Source organism: Triticum dicoccoides, chromosome 6A, assembly GCF_002162155.2.
Source record: "Triticum dicoccoides isolate Atlit2015 ecotype Zavitan chromosome 6A, WEW_v2.0, whole genome shotgun sequence".
Lineage (NCBI taxonomy): Eukaryota > Viridiplantae > Streptophyta > Magnoliopsida > Poales > Poaceae > Triticum > Triticum dicoccoides.
In genome coordinates this window covers 467,073,819-467,095,279 of record NC_041390.1, presented here as the reverse complement: position 1 = coordinate 467,095,279, position 21,461 = coordinate 467,073,819, and the positions used below count along the sequence as shown (strand labels likewise).

The window sequence follows — 21,461 nt, the reverse complement described above, 5'->3', positions numbered from 1 at the left end:
TGCGCCTCACCTCCCCTGCATCCCGCTGCCTCGCCTGCGCCACCCAGCCGCGCCGCCAGCCTCTGCCCTGTCGCGCCGTGGCCGTGTCGGCTCCGTCCTCCGCCGCCACGGCACGAACACATGCTCGCGCCCCGCTCCACTGCTGCCACTGCTCGTCCGCTGGACACACCCGCCGGCGCGCCGGCGCCCGCGCCCGCCAACCATCCCGTGGCACCCAGTCGGGTGCACCAGCGCCGTTCGGGCTGCGCCCGACGCCCATCGCCCGGTTGGCCCCTATGGGCCTATGACAAAGGGGGCCCGCACAGAACGTTTTAAAAAAAGAATTTTAAAAAAACAAACTAATTAAAAAGATAAATAATAAATAAATAAATAAATAAAATATTAATTAATTAATTAACTAAATAATTAACTTAATTAATTCTGTTTAAATTAACTAATTAAGATTAGTTAACCTAATTACTAGTTAACCTAATTAACTACTTCTAATTAGTCAAACAGTCGCTGACAGGTGGGACCCACCTGTCAGGTTGACCAGGTCAACGGTCAACACTGACTGCTGACGTCATGCTGACGTCAGCATGCATTATTCTGGATAATGTTGAATTTAAATAATTAAACAAATCCTAAAAATGATTTAAATCTTTTAAAATTAATATAAAATAAACCGTAGCTCGGTTGGAAAAACTTTGTACATGAAAGTTGCTCAGAACGATGAGACGAATCCGGATACACAGTCCGTTCGTCCATCATGCAACCCTAGCATAGCGAACATGCAACTTTTCCCTTTCGATTCATCTATCCGAAAACGCGAAACACCGGGGATATTTTCCCGGATGTTTCCCCCCTACACCGGTATCACCTCATACCACGTTAGGGCACACCTAGCACCGCTACTTGTCATGTCATGCATATTTATGCATATGTTTGCATTGTATTCATTGTTTCTTCCCCCTCTTCTCTCCGGTAGACTGCCAGACTGACGCCGCTGCTGGTGCCCCGATCGACTACGGTGTTGACGACCACTACTTGCCAGAGCAACCAGGCAAGCCCCCCCCCTTGATCAATAGATATCGCCTACTCTTATCTCTACTGCTTGCATTAGAGTAGTGTAGCATGTTACTGCTTTCCATTAATCCTATCCCGATGCATAGCCTGTCATTGTTGCTACAGTCATTGATACCTTACCTTCAATCCTAAATGCTTAGTATAGGATGCTAGTTTATCATCAGTGGCCCTACATTCTTGTTTGTCTGCCATGCTATACTATCGGGTCGTGATCACTCAGGAGGTGATCACGGGTATATACTTATATACATATTATATGATACTTGTGGCAACTAAAGTCGGGTCGGCTCGTAGAGTACCCGCGAGTGATTCACGGATTGGGTCCAAAAGGACGTTTGTCCGAACGGCCCTCTGAGTGAACCTTTGTGGTGGAGTGACAGGGCAGGTTGAGACTGCCTAGGAGAGAGGTGGGCCTGGCCCTGGTCGGTGTCCGTGGTTATTTTAAGATAACATGCTTAACGAGATCTGGGTATTTGATCTGGGTCTGGCCACTGGCCTATACGCACTAACCAACTATGCGGGAACAGTTATGGGCACTTGACGTCGTGGTATTAGCCGAAGCCTTCGTGACGTCAGCGACTGAGCGGTGCGCGCTGGGTTAGACTGGATCGCCTGCTCTTGTATAAGGGAGGCTAGGTTTGCTCGCCGGCCGCGTACGCAACGTGCAGGTGTGCAATGGGCGATGGGCCCAGACCCCTGCGCCATAGGATTAGACCGGCGTGCTGACCTCTCTGTTGTGCCTAGGTAGGGCTGCGACGTGTTGATCTTCCGAGGCCGGGCATGACCCCAACAAGTGTGTCCGGACAAAGGGTATCGAGCGTGTTGGGAAATGTGGCGCACCCCTGCAGGGAAGTTAATCTATTCGAATAGCCGTGATCTTCGGTAACAGGACTACTTGGAGTTATACCTTGACCTTATGACAACTAGAACCGGATACTTAATAAAACACACCCTTCCAAGTGCCAGATACAACCGATGATCGCTCTCTCACAGGGCGACGAGGGGAGGATCGCCGGGTAGGGTTATGCTATGCAATGATACTTGGTTAACTTACCATCTACTCTCTTCTACTGCTTCAAGATGGAGGCTGCCAGAAGCATAGTCTTCGATAGGACTAGCTATCCCCCTCTTATTTCGGCATTCTGCAGTTCAGTCTACATATACTACCCCTTTCATTTGATACATTGCATATGTAGTGGAGCTCCTTGCTTGCGAGTACTTTGGATGAGTACTCATGGTTGCTTTGCTCCCCCTTTTCCCCCTTTCTATACCCGATTGTTGCAAGCAGACGATGGAGTCCAGGAGCCAGACGCCATCGCCGCCGACGACTCCTACTACACTGGAGGTGCCAACTACTACGTGCAGGCTGCTGACGACGACCAGGAGTAGTTTAGGAGGATCCCAGGCAGGAGGCATGCGCCTCTTTCAATATGTATCCCTGTTTGTGCTAGCCTTCTTAAGGCAAACTTGTTTAACTTATGTCTGTACTCAGATATTGTTGCTTCCGCTGACTCGTCTATGATCGAGCTCTTGTATTCGAGCCCTCGAGGCCCCTGGCTTGTAATATGATGCTTGTATGACTTATTTTATTTGTAGAGTTGTGTTGTGATATCTTCTCGTGAGTCCCTAATCTTTATCGTACACGTTTGCGTGTATGATTAGTGTACGGTCAAATCGGGGGCGTCACACCTAACCCTAGAACCTAAACCGTACTACACTTACCCAAGAACACTAACCATAGAACCCTAACCCTAGAATGCCAATCGGGGAAATGACAAAGGAGGAGGATGACTTACTCCACACCGCCGAAGGAGGAGGCAAGATGTTGGCTGCCCGTCGGATTGGCCTTCACCGCCTGGGCGAACGCAGTAGCCGCCGCGTATTCCAACGACTTCGGCGGCGACGACGGTTGGGGAAGAGGCAGCGCGCTCGAGGGATTGAAGCTCCCGCAGAACTCCGGCGGATCTCCAGCACCTTCGCCCGGAGCATCCCCACCGGCAGCAACTCCGCCGCCGCCGTCCACGCCGCCAGGTTTCGTCGTCGCCATGGATTGGAGCTGGAGGGAGAGGTCTGGTCTGGTCGGGTGCGGGCGGTCGGTCTGTCCGGCGCGACCAGACCGTGTCGGTCTTAACCAAACGGCGCCGTCCGCGCGTCCGTTGGGCCACGTCACCCAAATTGGGCCCCACCGTCGGAAACGCCCTCAACCGCGCCAAATGACAGGTTCAATGCACTCTGCAAATTTTTTACTGAATGCGCGATGGCTTTTGCAAAAGATTAGCGACGAGATTGTTTTCTGCAATAGAAGCCCCAAATATGGTGGTTTCTTGCAATTCACTCGCAAAATACTCTTAAGTGGGTCTGGAGGCAATCCCACCGTGATCTGTCATCATACGTTGCCGATCTCACGCTCCATAACAATAGTTTCCAGATTTTTACTGAATGTGCGTTTTCACCTGATACATCGCCATTTATGTTACCGTCTTATACCTCATTTGCACTAGGGTCTTCATAACTCTAGGGCCGGCCATGTCTGTGACCTTCGGTTGACCGGTTCTAGAGGTGATTACGAAATGTTGAATATCTTTTGTATAGGCAGTATATCGCATGTATATGTAGGATCATTTCCTACCTTGCCCCGCCTCCTAGTTACCATGTATAGTCGAGGCCGTGGGCTGCTCATTGTAAATATATACGTGCGTGTATGCACCCAAATCAATTGAGAGTTGCATTGCCAAACAATATGGTATCAGTTTTCCTCACACGATCCTCTTCCTAAACAGCTTCCGCTCCTGCTGCCGCCGCGCCCTAGGCTGCCGCCGCCGCATCGCCGCCGCCGCCGCCCCCTAGCTGCGCCGCCGCCGCCGCTTCTTCTCCCTGCCGCTGCTTCCCCTCCAGCCGCACCACCACCTTCCCTCTCCCACCCGACATCGCCATGGCCTCACCCGCCTCCTCCGCATCCGGTTCCGTCATCCCCAACCCCTTCGCCGGCCCCGATCCCGTGCTCATCCGCGATCTTGACATCCACCGCCGTGTCCCCGTGTGCCTTGACTACTCCACCTCCACCTACTATGCCTGGAAGACCTATTTCTCTCTAGTGTTCCGCGAGTATCATCTCCATGATCACGTCGACGGTTCCGTGGATTCCAGCCTCATGCTCGGTGATGTAGAGTGGACGACCATCGATGCTACACTCATCCGATGGTTCTACCTCACCATCTCCAAGGATCTCTTCCACACGGTGGTCAGCGACGGGGATGACGCCCTCGCCGTTTGGACCAAACTCAACGGGCTCTTCACCGACAACCAACTCCAACGCCGGGTTTTTCTTCAACAAGAGTTTTTTGGGTCGCATCAACTTGATTCCTCTGTCGATGACTATTGCATGCGTCTCAAGAAACTTGCAGATGAGCTCCGTGATCTCGGCGAAATCATCTCCGACGATCTCCTCCTCAGCACCCTCTCCGCCGGGCTCAATGAAGAGTTCGGCAACGCTGCCTCCAACCTCACCTTGATCCCGGAGCCAACCTTTGCCAAGGTTGTGGTTTACTTGCGTCTGGAGGAACGTCGCATGAAGATGGCGAAAACTAGGGCGACCCACGTCGCCCTCGCTGCCGGGACCTCCCGCGGCGGCCCGCCCCCGCCGGCTCCACAGGCGTCCGCCGCGCCGCGGTTCCCTCCTCCGGCGGCCTCCTACGGGCCGTACCCGCCGCCACCAGCGGGCCACTTCCAGGGGCCGCCACCCCCGCCTGCCTCCTCCGATCGCCGCCATGGTGGGCGTCGCGGTCGCAAGGGAAACGGCCAGGGGGGCCAGCCTCGTCAGCAGCAGGCCACCGCGCCCTGGGCCGCGGCCCAGAACCCGTGGACGGGCCTGGTGCATGCGTATAGCATGCCGGTGCCCCGCCCGCCCGCTCCTGGTCTTCTGGGGCCACGTCCCGCAGCGCACCAGGCGCTGATCGCCGCGCCACAGGCGCTGTACGCCGCGCCTCCAGCAGCGCCGTACGCCGCGCCATCTCCAGGCGCCTACGCCATGGCGCCCTACACCGCGCCGCCGCCGGTGCCCTATGCCGCGGCGCCCTATGCCGCACTGCCACCGTCGGCGCCGCCGCTCCCGCCGGCTCCATGGGATCCGGCCCTTCTCGCGGCGCTCCAGTCCGCCCCCTCACCAGCCAACTACACGGGTGGTGGCGATTGGTACATGGATAGTGGCGCCACCTCTCATATGGCTGCCAACCCCGGTACTCTCCACTCCTCATATCCTGTTCATACCTCCAATCGTATTACTGTTGGCGATGGGTCATCTCTTCCTATCACGCACATAGGCCATGCTTACTTTCCGTCCACATCTACACCGATTTCATTATCTAACATACTTGTTTCTCCCGAACTCATTACTAATCTTGTTTCCGTTCGTTCCCTTACTCGTGATAACCCTGTCACCGTTGAATTTGACATGTGTGGTTTTTCTGTCAAGGACGCCCGTACCCGGATGGTGCACCACCGATGTGATAGCCCCGACGAGCTCTACCCAGTCCACCCACCCGCCTCCACCTCCACCTCTCCGGTCGCCCTCTCCGTCGGTGTGGATCTTTGGCACGCTCGCTTGGGACATCCGAACGACACCACCCTTCGTCATATTCTTCGGAGTTTTTCTTTCACTTGTAATAAGATCGACGGTCACACTTGTCATGCGTGTCGTCTAGGCAAACATACTCGGCTTCCTTTTAGCACTTCCTCGTCAGTTGCATCGTATCCGTTTGAACTACTTCATAGTGATGTGTGGACTTCTCCAGTTGCGAGTAATACCGGCTACATCTATTATCTTGTCATTTTAGATGATTTTTCGCACTATGTGTGGACCTTCCCGTTGCGGCGGAAATCCGATGTCATATCCATTCTCACCGCCTTTTACTCCTATGTCAACACCCAGTTTGGTCGCCCCATCCACGCTATCCAAACCGACAACGGGAAGGAGTTCGACAACCTCGCGGTTCGCACCCTCCTCACCACACATGGCACGATATTTCGTCTCACTTGTCCCTATACCTCGCAACAAAATGGGCGCGCAGAACGGGTCTTACGCACTCTTAACGATTGTGTCCGCACCTTGTTATTTCATGCTAATGTGCCACCCCGCTTCTGGCCCGATGCACTTGCCACCGCATCACGCCTCATCAACATTCGGCCTTGCCGCGTCCGTGGCAACTTTGCACCACACCACTTGCTTTTCGGGAGCCCCCCATCCTATGACGATCTTCGCATCTTCGGGTGCCTCTGCTATCCCAGCATCGCCTCTACCACCCCTCATAAGCTCACCCCTCGCTCTCTTGCGTGCATCTTCTTGGGTTACCCTGCCAACACCAAGGGCTACCGCTGCTACGACCCTGTTTCTCACCGTGTCTTCACCTCTAGACACGTTTACTTTGACGAAAGGGTTTTTCCGTTTCAGCAGGTACCACCGACCGACTCGCCAGCGTCTTCACCTTCTGCTACTGGCGGCTCGGTCTCGGGCCTCCTTGGTGCGCCCCCGCGCCCTCGGGCCTCCCTCGGGCCGCCTCCTGGTTTCTGCCCCCTCCCCGCCTCGCGGGATGCCGGCTCGGCGGCTGCGGCTTCGGAGGGTTCGACGCCCCGCTCGGCGGCTGCGGGATCGGCCTCGGGCCCAGTCCCCTCGCCCGACGCCGCGGCGTCCTTGACGTCCTCCGTGACACCCGTCACCTCGGCGCCTTCCTCGCCCTCCGCCGGGGCCCCCGCGTCGGGCTCTACAGCGACCTTGCCCCCGACGCCCGCCTCCGACTCACCAGCGGGCTCGGCTGAGGGCTCTCCGCCGGCCTCTCCAGCGCCCGTGTCGCCCGGATCCGCGCAGGGATCCCCTGCGCCCTCGGCCGGCTCGGTCTCGGCGGGCTCTTCTTCACCCTCGCCCGCCGCACCGGCCCCGCCGCCCTCCCGCATGGTGACTCGTGCCCGGACCGGTGCGCTCCGCCCGAGTCAGTGGTACTCTGCCGACGAGTACCTGCTTGCGGCCTCGGTGCCGTCCACCTCAGCGCCTTCTCCCCTCCCATCGTCGGCTCGAGCGGCTCTTCGAGACCCTCATTGGCTCGCCGCGATGCAGGAGGAGTTCGACGCTCTTCAGCGTAACCGCACCTGGCAGCTGGTGCCTCGGCCGCCGCATGCTAATGTGATCAGCGGCAAATGGGTCTTTCGGCATAAGACCCGGCCTGACGGGACCCTTGAGCGCTACAAGGCTCGGTGGGTCGTTCGTGGTTTCCGTCAGCGCGCCGGTGTGGACTTCACCGACACCTTCGCCCCGGTTGTCAAACCGGGCACTATCCGCACTGTCCTCCAGCTGGCGGTCTCCCGCGCATGGCCCGTCCACCAGATGGACGTCTCCAACGCGTTCCTTCATGGCCATCTCGCCGAGCAGGTCTACTGTCAGCAGCCCATCGGCTTCGTCGACGCCACTCAGCCGGATCATGTGTGCCTGCTCTCGCGCTCACTCTATGGGCTCAAGCAGGCTCCTCGTGCTTGGTACCAGCGGATCGCTGCCTTCCTTCAGCAGCTTGGCTTCGTGGCCACCCGCTCGGATGCCTCTCTGTTCGTCTACCAGCACGCCATTGGGACGGCTTACCTGCTGCTCTACGTCGACGACATCATCCTGACTGCTTCCACGACTGAGCTTCTCCGACAGCTCACGGCTCGCCTCGGCACCGAGTTCGCGATGAAGGACCTCGGTCCTTTACACTACTTCCTCGGGATCGAGGTAGTGCGTCGTGCGGACGGGTTCTTTCTTCATCAGCAGCAGTACGCCCAGGAGTTACTCGAGCGCGCCGGCATGCTTAACTGTAAGCCCGCACCTACGCCTATCGACACGAAGGCTAAGGTCTCCGCTCTTGAAGGCACCCCGGCGCAGGACGCCGCCTTTTACCGGTCCATTGTTGGGGCCCTGCAGTACTTGACGCTCACTCGTCCCGACCTACAGTACGCGGTTCAGCAGGTGTGCCTCCACATGCACGCTCCCCGTGACTCTCACTGGTCCTTGGTGAAGCGGATTCTCCGTTACATCCGCGGCACTATGGGTCTTGGTCTCACGTTGACGGCGTCCTCCTCCACGGATCTGGTGGCCTACTCCGATGCCGACTGGGCCGGCTGCCCCGACATTCGGCGCTCCACCTCTGGCTACTGCGTCTACCTCGGGCCCTCCCTCATCTCGTGGTCGTCTAAACGACAACCCACGGTGTCCAGGTCGAGTGCCGAGGCTGAGTATCGCGCTGTGGCTAATGCTGTTGCAGAGTGCTCCTGGCTACGGCAGCTTCTTCAGGAGTTGCACCTTGGTGTGGCCAAGGCTACCGTTGTCTACTGCGACAACGTCTCTGCCGTCTACCTCTCCGCCAACCCCGTTCATCATCGTCGCACGAAACACATCGAGCTCGACATTCACTTCGTGCGTGAGCAGGTGGCTCTCGGACACATACGGGTCTTACATGTCCCCACCGCTCAGCAGTTCGCCGATGTCATGACCAAGGGGTTACCGACGACTACATTTGAGGAGTTTCGGTCCAGTCTATGCGTCACTAATGACGTATCGACTGCGGGGGGTGTTGAATATCTTTTGTATAGGCAGTATATCGCATGTATATGTAGGATCATTTCCTACCTTGCCCCGCCTCCTAGTTACCATGTATAGTCGAGGCCGTGGGCTGCTCATTGTAAATATATACGTGCGTGTATGCACCCAAATCAATTGAGAGTTGCATTGCCAAACAATACGAAAGAAGCACGGCCACACCGAAAAAAGCGCATTCTTGGACTGGCATCGGTGGCGGCATGCGGTTGATCCGTTCGTGCGAGGTTTGTCCCGCAGCGACGGACAACGCGTATCAGCGAGAATTCCCGGTGATTGTTTAGCCGGAACTGAATCCCGAGATTTGGACATCGCCGTTTTATTAAGAACGATACGGGACAAGGGAGATCACGAGCACGCCAACCTCATCAGTCCATCTGAAAATGGCGTGTCTGTGGGTCTTGGGGAGACTCTCTGCTTTGACTGCTTCAGGTGTTGCCTCCAGTGTGAGACAAGAAACAACAGTTCGAGTGTAGCTGGAATCACCATAGGCTCATTTTAGTATGCTGTACATTTGTACTAACCAGTTAACCACTACCGGCCTGGCGCCATTATCTTATGCGCAATGGTGGTTACTTTCATGGATCATGTGGAACTCAGAGGTCATGGTTGCGTGGAATTCGGTCAGGCACGGGTACGACACGACACGACGTGTTCAATAACTGAATATGCAGCCTGCCCCAATTATTACAGACTCGGCTAAGTCTGCTTGACATCTAAACTGGAGCTAGCAGATGCCGCGTACGGATCAGCTTGACGAATATATACTACTAGTAAGTAGACTTGGTCTCACTAAATCGAGGAAGCAACTGACAAAATTTTCACCTAAAAGCTCATAACAGACGAGGATGTACGTCAGAAAAACAGTCGTTTCCTTAGCCTGCAGCTGCAAGTAGCCCGTGACCCGAACTTGTCAGCAGTTTGCAGTGACCAACTTGAGCTTTTTTTTGGAACTGGCATAATGTTGCAAACAAGAAGGGGAAAATGTGGGGAATGTTGAAGCGTGTGTTCGGATTGCACTAGTCCTTTTCATCAGTTCGGACTTTTGCAGTTTAGACTTTTGATCGCGCAGCCGCTGGCTAGTGCACGAAGCTTAATAGGGAAAAGAAGACATTTGCCCCGAATGGTACACAAGGAAATCCGGGCATAAACAAACTACATCTCATATATATTTCGTTAATCATTTCATCAGCTGTAACTGATTTGTGTTTGTTGTTCAGAAAAGACATCTCATACTCCCTGATGGAATGAAACTACCGCCGAAAAGACGAAAAACAATCTAAAACCCTTGAAATATTCACATTCCGTTATTATCTGCACAAGCTGTACAGAGACTAGAAGGCTACAAAGCTGCACAGGCCGAATATCAGCAGATGTCCATTGCTTCCAGAATCTCAAAATGCATCAGCAGACTGCGTGGTCTACCATCAAAATACTTCTTTTCAGATGGCATCAGTCTCCCTTCACATTTCTTAGCCTCGTCCTGAAGCAACCGCAGCATCGTGTTTTTCTCGGCCAGGATCCATGGGCGGTTCGGATCAGACCACTGCCTCGGAGTCCCATGAAGGACAAAACGGAGAGTATCACTAGTCTGGGAAACATAGCTGGCTATCCCCTTGATCACCGCATGATCAGTAGTGTATGCTCCAGCACAATTGAGGCCCACATCCAAATAATGGAACTCGGAAATACTTGATAAAACATCACTAGCTGTAGCAGGAACGAGTAGATCACCGGTCAAGAGGGATGGGCTTCGCTGTGAAACATCAACTGAACTTTTTGTTGATTTTGAGGCCCAGTAAGAAAGTTCTGCCACAAGCTGGTTGACGACAACTCCACCCTTACTGAATCCCAGGATGGTAGTTTTAGGAGCACACGACGGTAGCAATGATGCAGTAGGTTCTTGATTGCCTGCGGAATCATTCAATGACCCCCTCGTGACCTTATTTTGTATCTGCGAACAAAAAACATGGATGGGAGGAATTAACAAGGAAAAGCGGAAAGGCACAAAGTTCTGAGTGGAATCTAGAATGTCTACAAGAAATGAGAATACGACTACAGTATGCTAATTTAGTGGGAAGACATAAACCACGTAAAATGTACAGGCGCAATAAGATAAATACACAAAAGGGAAACAAAAACATCTAAGTATGCACATATTGAAAAATACATTGACACAAAACAAGAACAACGTATAACATATGCATTATCATCAACTAGTAATGCAGTGGGGTTTCTCCAATACTGATGGAAAGGATATATTTTCTAAGCAACAGTCTGTTAAGGGTGCGTGTTTTGGTTTCAGTTTTCTTCGAAGGATCCCCGGCAGTATAGGTCTTGCTCCACCACAATTATATAAGATAGTAATACAAGACTGCGGAAATTCATTCTGGCTCTCAGATCCAGATGCACCCCGAATCTGAACCACACTTTCCCCTAGTGATGTGCACCACCGTATGTATTCTACAAGACTGCCAATGTAACCAGACTAGATACCGGAAATTTGTGGTATTAATATTACCTTTGAAATAGGCTCCTATCTTGGATTATTTGGACCACGGGATGCATTAAAGTGATTCTCTCCAAAACTACCACACGATGAACAGGTTCCTATATGAGGTCAACGACCAGGTTGTCTTCAGCATAAACATCGGTTAAACAAAAAGTGTGTACGAGTGGCGCAATAAGATAAATACACAAAAGGGAAACGAAATGGCAAGATCTCGTAGGAAAGCTAAACATCTCAGTATGCAGAGTTAAGCACATATTGAAAACCAAAAACCACATTGGCGCAAAATAAGAACATATAACATACGCATTGTCCTAAACTAGTAAGGCAGTGGGTTCCTCCGATAGTGATGGGAGTTGGGAAGGATATATTTTCTAAGCAAGAGCCGTTAAGGGTGTGTGCTTTGGTTTCAGTTATCTTTCTCCCAGCAGTATGGGTTCTTGCTCCACTATCCAGAATCACTGTCAATGTAACTAGACGAGATACTGGAAATATGTAGCATCAGTATTACCTTTGAATCAGGTAGCTATCATGGATTGTTTGGACCACGGAATGCATTATATAGCCATTCTCTCCAAACTTTTCCTAGCTGTGTGCTATATGAGCTCAGCGACCTGGTTCGCTACATTATAAACATCAGCATCTCTGCTACCCCATCAACCGTCTCTCCAAGAATCCAGGTTAGATCATCTGCAGACTATTCCATCCATTAAATACACATTGCATCAACCTCAACAAACTAAGCTGTAACATCCTATAACGAACATGGTATGATGACATGCTGCAAGGACACGATGAGTCTATCACTGGGCTCTGGGCTGGAAACACTAAACATGATGAAAGGACCACGTCCAAACCTGTCCGCTCTACTCCAGCCTCTTGGATCAGTGAGAGGCCGTCGTTCTCGTGCACACCACCCACAGAATAAACAGAAATGTACATGATTCCCACGTGAAATCGAAGAGCAATGATCTAATACTCACAGCAATCCTCTGGTATTATATCAAACATGGAATTTATCATTGATCGCTCTCTGGTTCCTGGGCAAGATTATCAGAAGTGTTATGGTTCCTGCTAATACTCCCTCCAGCATATAAGTTTTTACTACGCATATAAGTTTTATTCTGAGCCAAACTTTATAAAGTTTGACGACCAACCTTGTATTGAAAATTATAAACATTTACAGTATTAAAGATATATAATATGAAAACTAGTTCCATTATTCATATAATGATATTGATTTGGTACTGTGATTGTCGATATTTTTCTATATACTTGGTCAAACTTTATGAAGTCTGACGTAGGATAAATCTTATATGCAGAGTAAAAAGAAATGGAGGGAGTATCTAATTCTGCAAAACAAATATGCCCTGAGAGAATGAAAGTGCACTGCAGCAGCTTGTCACAAATACGCAGTAATGTCGGCACAAAAAGTAGTGAAAAGGTGGATCTGATACGAGGGCATTAATCACCATAACTAGATTCATCATCTTTAGACACACTTATTTGATCCATAGTCACATTTGCTGTTTTGACCTGGCTTCTGATGCTTTGTCAATTATGATCACTAGACCTGTTGAAAATAATCTTATCACTGGCTTAGTTAAACATATTGCGCCCGAGGGAGTAGCCATTCCGTAATATGCATATGGTAATACCCTTCAGTTCCACGATGACTTAGAGAAGGCAAGAAACCTTAAACTTTTACTGTGTCTGTTTGAGCAGATGTCAAGTTTCAGAATATTTTTCACAGAAGTGAAATTTATCTACTTGGTAATGCTACAAACAGAAACACTGAATCTGAGGAAATCTTAACCTGTAAAACTGGGAAACTGCCTTTAGAATATCCAGGGATCCCTGTAGATGAGAAGAGAATTAGAAACAGCAACGGCACAAAAGTGTAGAGAAGATTGAGCAGAGACTTGGGTGCTGGCTGGGCAGGACTTTATCTATTTGTGGCAGAACTATCGTCATAAATTCCTTCTTGTCTGGCATTTCTACAGAATTCCAGTTAGGATTAAGGAAAAAGCAGGTCCATTAAAAGCCAGACTTTTTTGGAGTGGGGACGGAAAAAGAAATGCCATTTGGTTAACTGGCCCCATTATTTACTTAAAGGTCATGGTTGCCTTCGGATTTCAGATCTAGAAATCATGAGCATTCACTTCTGTCAAAATGGTTGTAGGAAGCTATTTAATAGCAGAGTTCCTTGGCAAGATTTCCTGACAAACAAATACTTGAGAAATACTCCCTCCATCCGGAAATACTTGTCATCAAAATGGACAAAAAGGGATGTATCTAGAACTAAAATACATCTAGATACATCCCCTTTTATTCATTTCGATGACAACTATTTTCGGACGGAGGGAGTATCAATCTAAGGCAAGTTGTCACTAGAAATTGGGAGACTCACTTTTGGCAAGGATTGATGGAATAAAACCTCTTTCTTAGCTGATGTAGAATTTAACTAGGAAGCTGGAAGAAAACAAGCTTTTGGGAGGAACCAGACTCACTGAAAATTTCCCCAGGCTCCTTTCTACTGTACCTCTTTAGAGCCTAACATTACAGTACATCAGGTTTATGCTTTGGGTTTTAATTCTCTAACTTTCAGAAGAACTTGACTTGGAGACAGACTAGAACAATTGCGAGCTTTACGTGATTTGTGCGCTAATTTCCGTCTGACTGATGGGGAAGACAAAGTCTGACAGACTGAATACAAGAAACATGCTTCGGAGAAGGAACTATACTTAGGAGTCTGGTCTGGAATGCATCCTTTGTTCTCAGTCAATGGAGGAAACTGTAGAACATCTCTTCTACAGCTGCCCATTCAGCCGCAGATGCTGGACTGCCCTTAACATTTCCTGGCCTCTAGATGGTGACAGACTGCTACTCATTAATCAGGGGAGACATCTCTGGTCTGGTCCTCTCCTCATGGAGGTCTTCATCTGTGCTGCTTGGAGTATTTGGAAGAAGAGAAATAATAAAATCTTCAAGCACATTGTGCCCTGCTTCCAGTCCTGGAGAGACAGATTCAAAAAAGATTTTGAACTTTTGATTCATAGGGCCAAGGCTGACCTAGGGCCAGCCATTCTTGGTACTGTAAACCCCCTCTCCTAGATTAGATTTTATTCCCTTTTACTCTCTGACTAGTGTCATTTTGGCCTCTCACCTCACAACTATCATCTACCTTGACACTTATAGTAGGTTGCGAGACGTGGGAACACCATAAACTAGCCCAAAGTATGTAAATTATTTCCTTGGTGACTTAATACATGTGTCAGTAGAGCCTTTCATACTGTCTTCCAGTTCAAAAAAAAAAGGACAAACTTGTTTGGCTTCTCTCCCACTCTGGTGAGTTTAGCGTGAAGTCTTTCTATGCTGCTATGCAAAGTGCTGGTGTAATTCCCAGCAAGTTCTGGTGGAAAGCTAAGATCCCCTGCATGTCAAAACTTCCATTTGGCTGGTGCTTAGGAAAAGCATTCTGATGAGGGATGTTTCGCTGAGAAGGGGTGGTAATTGTGAAGCTTCTTATCAGTTTTGTGGTAGCAATGAAACCACTAGTCACGCCCATTTCTCTTGTCCCCTGGCCAGATATATTGGAATGTGGTTAGCTGTGCACTGGGAATTCGTTGTCAGTTTACTGATGCTGATCACTGCCTGAATACCTGGCTAAGACTTTTACTGGAAGCAAACGTGGGATAGCGGCTGTTGGGTTTGCAGGGGTCATGTGGGGTATTTGGAAAGCGTGTAATTTGGCCTACTTTCATAATAAATGGCCTAGCAATCCTTGTGCACTGATCTTTCAAATTTGTTTCAGGATTAAGTTCGGAGCCACTTGCAGGGAAGGAGGACGCAAAGCTGGTACTGCACAGGTGAGCAAGATGGTTTGAACAAGTCACAGTTGAGATCTTCCAAGCTTCACACAGCTGGATGCTGTGGATTCCTCGACTGACGACATGACGGCAACAAAGATGGGATGGATTCTAGGTGCATGGCGTCTGTCTTTTTCCTTTTCCATTTTAGCTAGATCTCCTCCCTGGCTAGGAGCTGAGCCCTACATATTTGCATTGCCGCTGTTTTCCGTACGCCTTGTTTAGCTTCTGGCTTTTGTTGCCCCTGTTTTTGGGCTCGCTATTTTGGTGTTTGATGTGTGAGGGAGTTAAAAGTTAAAACAACATTGTAAAGCAATGATTTCTATAAATGGAAATTGGGGGAAACCCTTTAGCTTAAGATAGTCAGTTTATGTACAGTTTTTGTGAACAAAAATGGAATCTCATCCCCAAATAGAGGACCCACGAATTCTCCTTCTTCAGAAATGGGTACAAGAAGTATTCACTTAAACCAAAACTTGAACTTTATGTGAAAAAAAATATTCCTGAATCTGATGACTACCTGTGGTATCTGCCCTGAAATAAAAGACACCTAACATATCCAGGAGCAGTGCTAGAGGGTTTTCGCATATCCAGTAACAAGAACGTGACAATATCACAATACCATAAGACCTCAATTCTTGTAACATCGTACCTGGCCAAGGCAAAAATTTAACTACTGCTGAATTTTCCCGAAATTTACCGCAACTTACCTCCCGAATACAATGTGCCAAGATGTTGGCAACGCCAGCCGCCGCCGGTAGGCCAGTGGGGTCATACCGCTCAGGGTCGCCAACGGTGTCCACGGCCGGCACAAGCTCTCGGTAGACCGCAAACGGCCCGGCAAAGCAAGCGGCATCGACCACCCACGCGTTGGCTTCCCCGGCGAGCTTCCCAGCGAGGAGCTTGGCGAGGTAGGCGGCGTCCGACAGCCGCTCGATCGCCGGCTCGCCGGTGCCGGGGACGCGGTCGCCCGTGAAGAGGATCGCGTTTGCGCGTGGAACCTGGGCGGCATCGGGGTGTGAGGCTTTGGATGCTATTATTGCCTTGGAGAGGGGAAAAGGGCAGCGGGGTCATCCTTACGGCGAGGGCTTTGGAGGGCGCGAGTATGAGCGAGGCGGCGACGCGGAAGAGGGGGGCGCCTTGGGAGAGCGGGACGTGGACGACGCCGGTCCACCGCCCCATGGCCGCCTTGATGTCGCCGGTCGCCGGATTTGCGGGAGAGGGATCTCCGAGGCGTCAATGGACGATGCTGCCGGTTGGGAGACACTCAAGAACTCTGAAAATAGTGTCGATATCTTCATTAACTGCATCTCTTCAGGAAAACGCTTCGTCTGGATCTGACGGCTCCTCACTCAATGTTTGTGGCGTGACCGGCCGATGCTTAGTTACCGTTGATACAGTAGTAACTCTTTAGCATTCCACCGTCAATAAAAATAATACTTTCTCCTTTTCGATTTATAAGGCTCATCTCAATATTTTTGTTTTTCCAATTTAGAGGGCTCATCTCCATGTCATTTTAGTTTCCAAAATGCGCATTAAGAAGGTGTTTAGATACTCTCTAGTCATGTGACTAGTAGTAGTCAGACTAAAAGTTTTTAGTCAGGCCCTGTTTGGAAGATGACTACTACTAGTCAGCATTAAATGTCTCAGTATTAAATTCTTGTCTCTCCCTTCCATTTATCTCTCTAGCCCGCAACAGGATGGGCCCGCCAAATAGTTAGAGGAGAGACTTTAGTCACTTTTAGTTGGGGGTGGGGTGACTAGGGACTAAACTAGTTTTAGTCACCCATTAGTCAGGGGTGTTTGGAGGTTTACTGACTAAAAGTGACTACTACTAGTCTCTAGTCTCTAGTCACTAGTGATCCAAACACCCTCTAAATCTTTGCATGCAAGAATTAAAGAGAACAACACCAATGCATGTAATGTTCCTACTCACCTACTCCCTCCTTCCGGTTTATAAGACTCAATTCAAAATCTTATCAACCAAGATAGATAATGAGTGGTGGAATATTTTTTGTAGTTTGCAAAAGCACCCAATTAATGCTTTTGTTTTCCTTAAAAAATTATGTTTATGAATGCATTAATTGCAATGCATGCATACATAAAGTGCATGCATTGGTCAGTTTTCTCTTAATACTTGCATGCAATGATTTAATGCACCTTGAAGTCTGAACATGTGATGGGGAACAACCAAATTGAGCCTTATAAAATGGAAAAACTAAAATTTTGAGATAAGCTCTATAAACCGAAAAGGAGGGAGTAGTGGCCAAGCATGCATGCACTGTAATTAATCCAAATTAATGCATGAGTTTAAATGGCGTAGTTTTGTAAAGTACGAGATACATTCCTCCACTCACAAAATGCTTTGGTTGATGAGATTTGATATTTGAGCCTTATAAACCGGAAAGGAGGGAGTAATCTTTAGATGCAACCTCTATATAATGTCCATTCTGTGTTGTATAGACTATACGTCAATAAATTCAAATCAGAGAGAGTACTTTAGCACTCTTATTCTGATTCGCCTCATTCACTTTTTCTGCAAGTATATACAATAAAACTTTATGATATACCAAGATTTTTCACTCATAAACCCATAAATCATAAGGCCTCATTCGGTTTGGAGGAAATCAAAATGTAGAAATTAGGAGTAGTATAAGAATTTGATAGGATGACACCTGTCATCCTAAAGAATTGATTTGCCTTGTTCATACGTGCAAAAATAAGCTTTGAGTGGATGTGTAGTTTTCTTCAAAAACATAGAAAATGAGTAGTATTCCTACGAAATTCATGTACGCATTTTCTATAAACCGAATGAATATATAGAAAAAAATCTCTGGAATCCCTGTTCATATGCTTTTCCTACGAAAATCCTCCAAATCAAACGAGGCGTAAGCATCACCCCCGCCAAGCACATTCTATTGTTCGCATGAGCTTTTGGCACTAACAACGTATCTATTTTCATCAAGTTTTTAGCTCAATATTGCAAACGATCGACACCCTACTTAGAACCCTTGGAAACCAGAGCAAAAATGTGGCAGAGAGTTGGGTGGCTTACTGTAATCAGTTTGGTACTCTCTGATTCGTCGATGCGGCCATGTCTGGTGTCTCTTCTTCTGTAGGGCTCGCCGACGACGTGCTCGAGTTGGGTGACATGACATGGGACCAAGCATGTTGCCCAGGAGCCGAGTTATGCGGGCTCAAGAACAAGCGGTAGTGCACACATTTTTATAGGGTCAGCTTCACAATCTATGTGCCCTCCAAATGACCAATAGGAACGCTATGTTCATGTAACGTCCTCGATGAGGCTATATCTCCCACGTGTCGAAGCACGACTTAGAGGCATAACCACATTGAAAGCAATGTCGCAAGTGAGGTAATCTTCACACAACCCATGTAATACATAAGGGAAAAGATACATAGTTGGCTTGCAATCGCCACTTCACATAATTACATGAATAAGGCATTACATCACCCAGATACAGTCAAGGTCCGACTATGGAACCAAAATAAAAGAAGACTACCCCAAATGTTACACAGATCCCTGATCGACCCCAACTAGCCTCCACTACTAATCAACTGGAAACGAAAACGACATAACGAACACGATCTTCATCAAGCTCCTCCTTGAGCTCGGTTGCGTCATATACACGGTATCATCGGCACTTGCAAGCTGGTTTTGGAAGTATCTGTGAGTCAAGGGGACTCAACAATCTCACACCCTCGCGATCAAGACTATTTAAGCTTATAGGTAGGTAAAAGGTATGAGGTGGAGCTGCGGCAAGCGACTAGCATATATGGTGGCTAACATACGCAAAAGAGAGCGAGAAGAAAAGGCAAAGCACGATCGATGAACTATGATCAAGAAGTGATCCTAGAACAACCTACGTCAAACATAACTCCAACACCGTGTTTACTTCCCGGACTCCGTCGAGAAGAGACCATCACGGTTACACACGTGGTTGATGTATTTTAATTAAGTTCAACTTCAGGTTATCTACAACCGGGCATTAACAAATTCTCATCTGCCCATAACCGCGGGCACGGCTTCCGAAAGTTCAATCCCTGCAGGGGTGTCCCAACTTAGCCAATCACAAGCTCTCACGGTCAACAAAGGATATTCCTTCTCCCAAGATAATCTGATCAGACTCGGCATCCCGGTTACAAGACATCCTCGACAATGGTAAAACAAGTCCAGCAACACCGCCCGAATGTGCCGACAAATCTCGATAGGAGCTGCACATATCTCGTTCTCAGGGCACACTCAGATGAGACTAGCTACGAGTAAAACCAACCCTCAAGTTTCCCCGAGGTGGCCCCGCAGGCAGCTCAGTTTGGACCAACACTCAGAGGAGCACTGGCCCAGGGGGTTTAAATAATGATGACCCTTGAGTCTGCAGAACCCAAGGGAAAGAAAAGGCTAGGTGGCCCCGCAGGCAGCTCAGTTTGGACCAACACTCAGAGGAGCACTGGCCCAGGGGGGGTTTAAATATTGATGACCCTTGAGTCTGCAGAACCCAAGGGAAAGAAAACCAAGAGTGCCACTGGAAGGAGGAGTTGATTTCGGTCGAAATTGATATAAAGATCACCGGAATCGGGTGCACGGTTTGGAAATGACAAGCAAAACAAATATGGCATCGATCTGCGATAAACAGCAAGTAGCCAACTAAATGCATCAAGATAAATATGCTACTCCCTCCGTCACGGTTTAGAAGGCGCGCTTGGAAATCCTCTAGGACCTAGGTGGTTATCTATTGGTTGTGAGATGGGCTAAAAAATAGCATTCACACTACGCATGCATATAGAAATAGTACTAATTAGCTACTAGAAATAAATGCAATGCGCCCTAAACCTTGTCTATTGTGGAAACGCACGCAAATTTAACTGTGCCTTCTAAACTGTGACGGAGGGAGTACATCACTCAAATATGGCAACAAAATACATGGCAGGGATCCACTCATGATGCTTGACAAAAGATGAACACTGAGCTACGGCTAATTCACTCAATAACAGGTTCAAACAAGCATGGCAAAAGAGCAAAAGATTGCTGGTTTCAGACATAGTGAAATTAACAGGATATCAGGAATTTATCATCAGGAAGCAATGTTTAGAGCATGATAACTACATGCTACAGGAACATATCATGGCAAAGCAAGGCATGGCATGAAGCTACTCAAAGCACATAACAAAAGTCCCTTAGTGACCATGAGCCAAAAGGGATCAGAAAATACAATTAAAAGCATGTGAACATAGCAAAAACATAAACAGATTCAGACTTAGTGAAAAACTGGAGCATGCAAACAGATTAACAAGTAGGCATGTTTACGAGCTCGATACACTCACTAAAAAGCATGGCATGATAATCTAATCATACACCCATCAAGAAGACATGGCATAGAAGCTAGACATGGCAAGAACAACAACATAGCATGCACGGATCAAAAACAATAAGCTCAGCAAAATTGTTAAACATGTTAACAACCTGCCAGGAACATTTAATAGCAAAAGTAGAGCTCGACTGACTCAAGCTAGGGTGCTCCATAAATGCCAACAAAGACATGGATGGATAAAGCACAACATTATTAACAAAACATCCTTACTGGTCATCCTTAAAAGAGGCACGAATCACTGGGAAACAACATGAACATATGGCATAAAAATAAGGACATGGCAAGGACTTAGTAAAATTCAAAGTCCCTGAAATCAGCATCATCGAGTAAGCTACTTTGCATGCTTGTGCTAGTCACCACAAAGATCACAAAAATGCATGGCATACGCCCCTGTAAAGATGGCATGGCATATAACAAAACACATGTAGAGCTCAGGATTATAGCATGCACACATTAAACATGGCAAAAATGACAAAAGGCCATTTGCTGAAACAGATCTGACATAATCATCACATAGCCCTCTTCCAACAGCATTGCGGGCATCAAGATGAGCTCAAATGAAAATGATGCAATGAGATGAAATGATGTACTCGTCGAGACGAACATTTTGATATGCTACACACGCGAATCGGAGCTACAATGACAGAGTTATGATGCGATGAAAATGCTCAAAAAATACTAAAATCTGGGGGACTTAGTGAAATTTGGACCTCTCGGGAAAAGTCAACGCGGGACGAAGCGGTGCGGGACGGAGGGATCCGGATCGGAGGGAGACGTTTGGTTGGAGGGATGGGTGGATCTGATCCCGATCCACCAGATCTGATCCGGGAGGAACTCGGGCGAGGCGTGGCGCGTTCCGGTGATCGCCGACGATGAGGAAAGCGGCGACGCGACGAGAAGGAGGCAGCGGGGAGGCGCGGCGCCTGCGGAGAGGTCCGGCCAGCGGCGAAGCTCGGCGAGGGAGCTCGTGGTGGCGCTGCGCGGAAGCCGAGGCCGGGCGACGAGGTTGCCGGCGA

The 21,461-nt window shown here is 49.0% G+C and overlaps 1 protein-coding gene across 2 annotated transcripts; it reads right to left on the bottom strand.

Annotated features, from left to right (window-relative positions):
* Positions 1-9,825: 9,825 nt before the first annotated feature.
* Positions 9,826-16,324, bottom strand: LOC119317319. 2 transcript variants are annotated; one of them, XM_037591748.1, is made up of 3 exons: positions 16,139-16,321; positions 15,769-16,059; positions 9,826-10,634 (listed from the first exon to the last, which is right to left on the bottom strand). In XM_037591748.1, the coding sequence occupies exons 1-3, from the start codon at positions 16,238-16,240 to the stop codon at positions 10,047-10,049; spliced, it is 981 nt and encodes a 326-aa protein (XP_037447645.1). In that variant the 5' UTR covers positions 16,241-16,321; the 3' UTR covers positions 9,826-10,046. The 2 variants fall into 2 exon arrangements, with proteins under 2 accessions (XP_037447645.1, XP_037447646.1); XM_037591749.1 differs by lacking the exon at positions 9,826-10,634 and adding an exon at positions 11,904-13,046 and having other exon boundaries at positions 16,139-16,324.
* Positions 16,325-21,461: the final 5,137 nt, after the last annotated feature.

What these genes read in the sequence shown, in the direction of transcription:
- LOC119317319 (XM_037591748.1), bottom strand. Translation starts at nt 16,240, where the DNA reads ATGGGGCGGTGGACCGGCGTCGTCCACGTCCCGCTCTCCCAAGGCGCC. An exon ending in CGCCCTCCAAAGCCCTCGCC is followed by an intron (nt 16,060 to 16,138) that starts GTAAGGATGACC and finishes GATGCCGCCCAG; the next exon opens with GTTCCACGCGCAAACGCGAT. An exon ending in TGGCACATTGTATTCGGGAG is followed by an intron (nt 10,635 to 15,768) that starts GTAAGTTGCGGT and finishes TTTTGTTCGCAG; the next exon opens with ATACAAAATAAGGTCACGAG.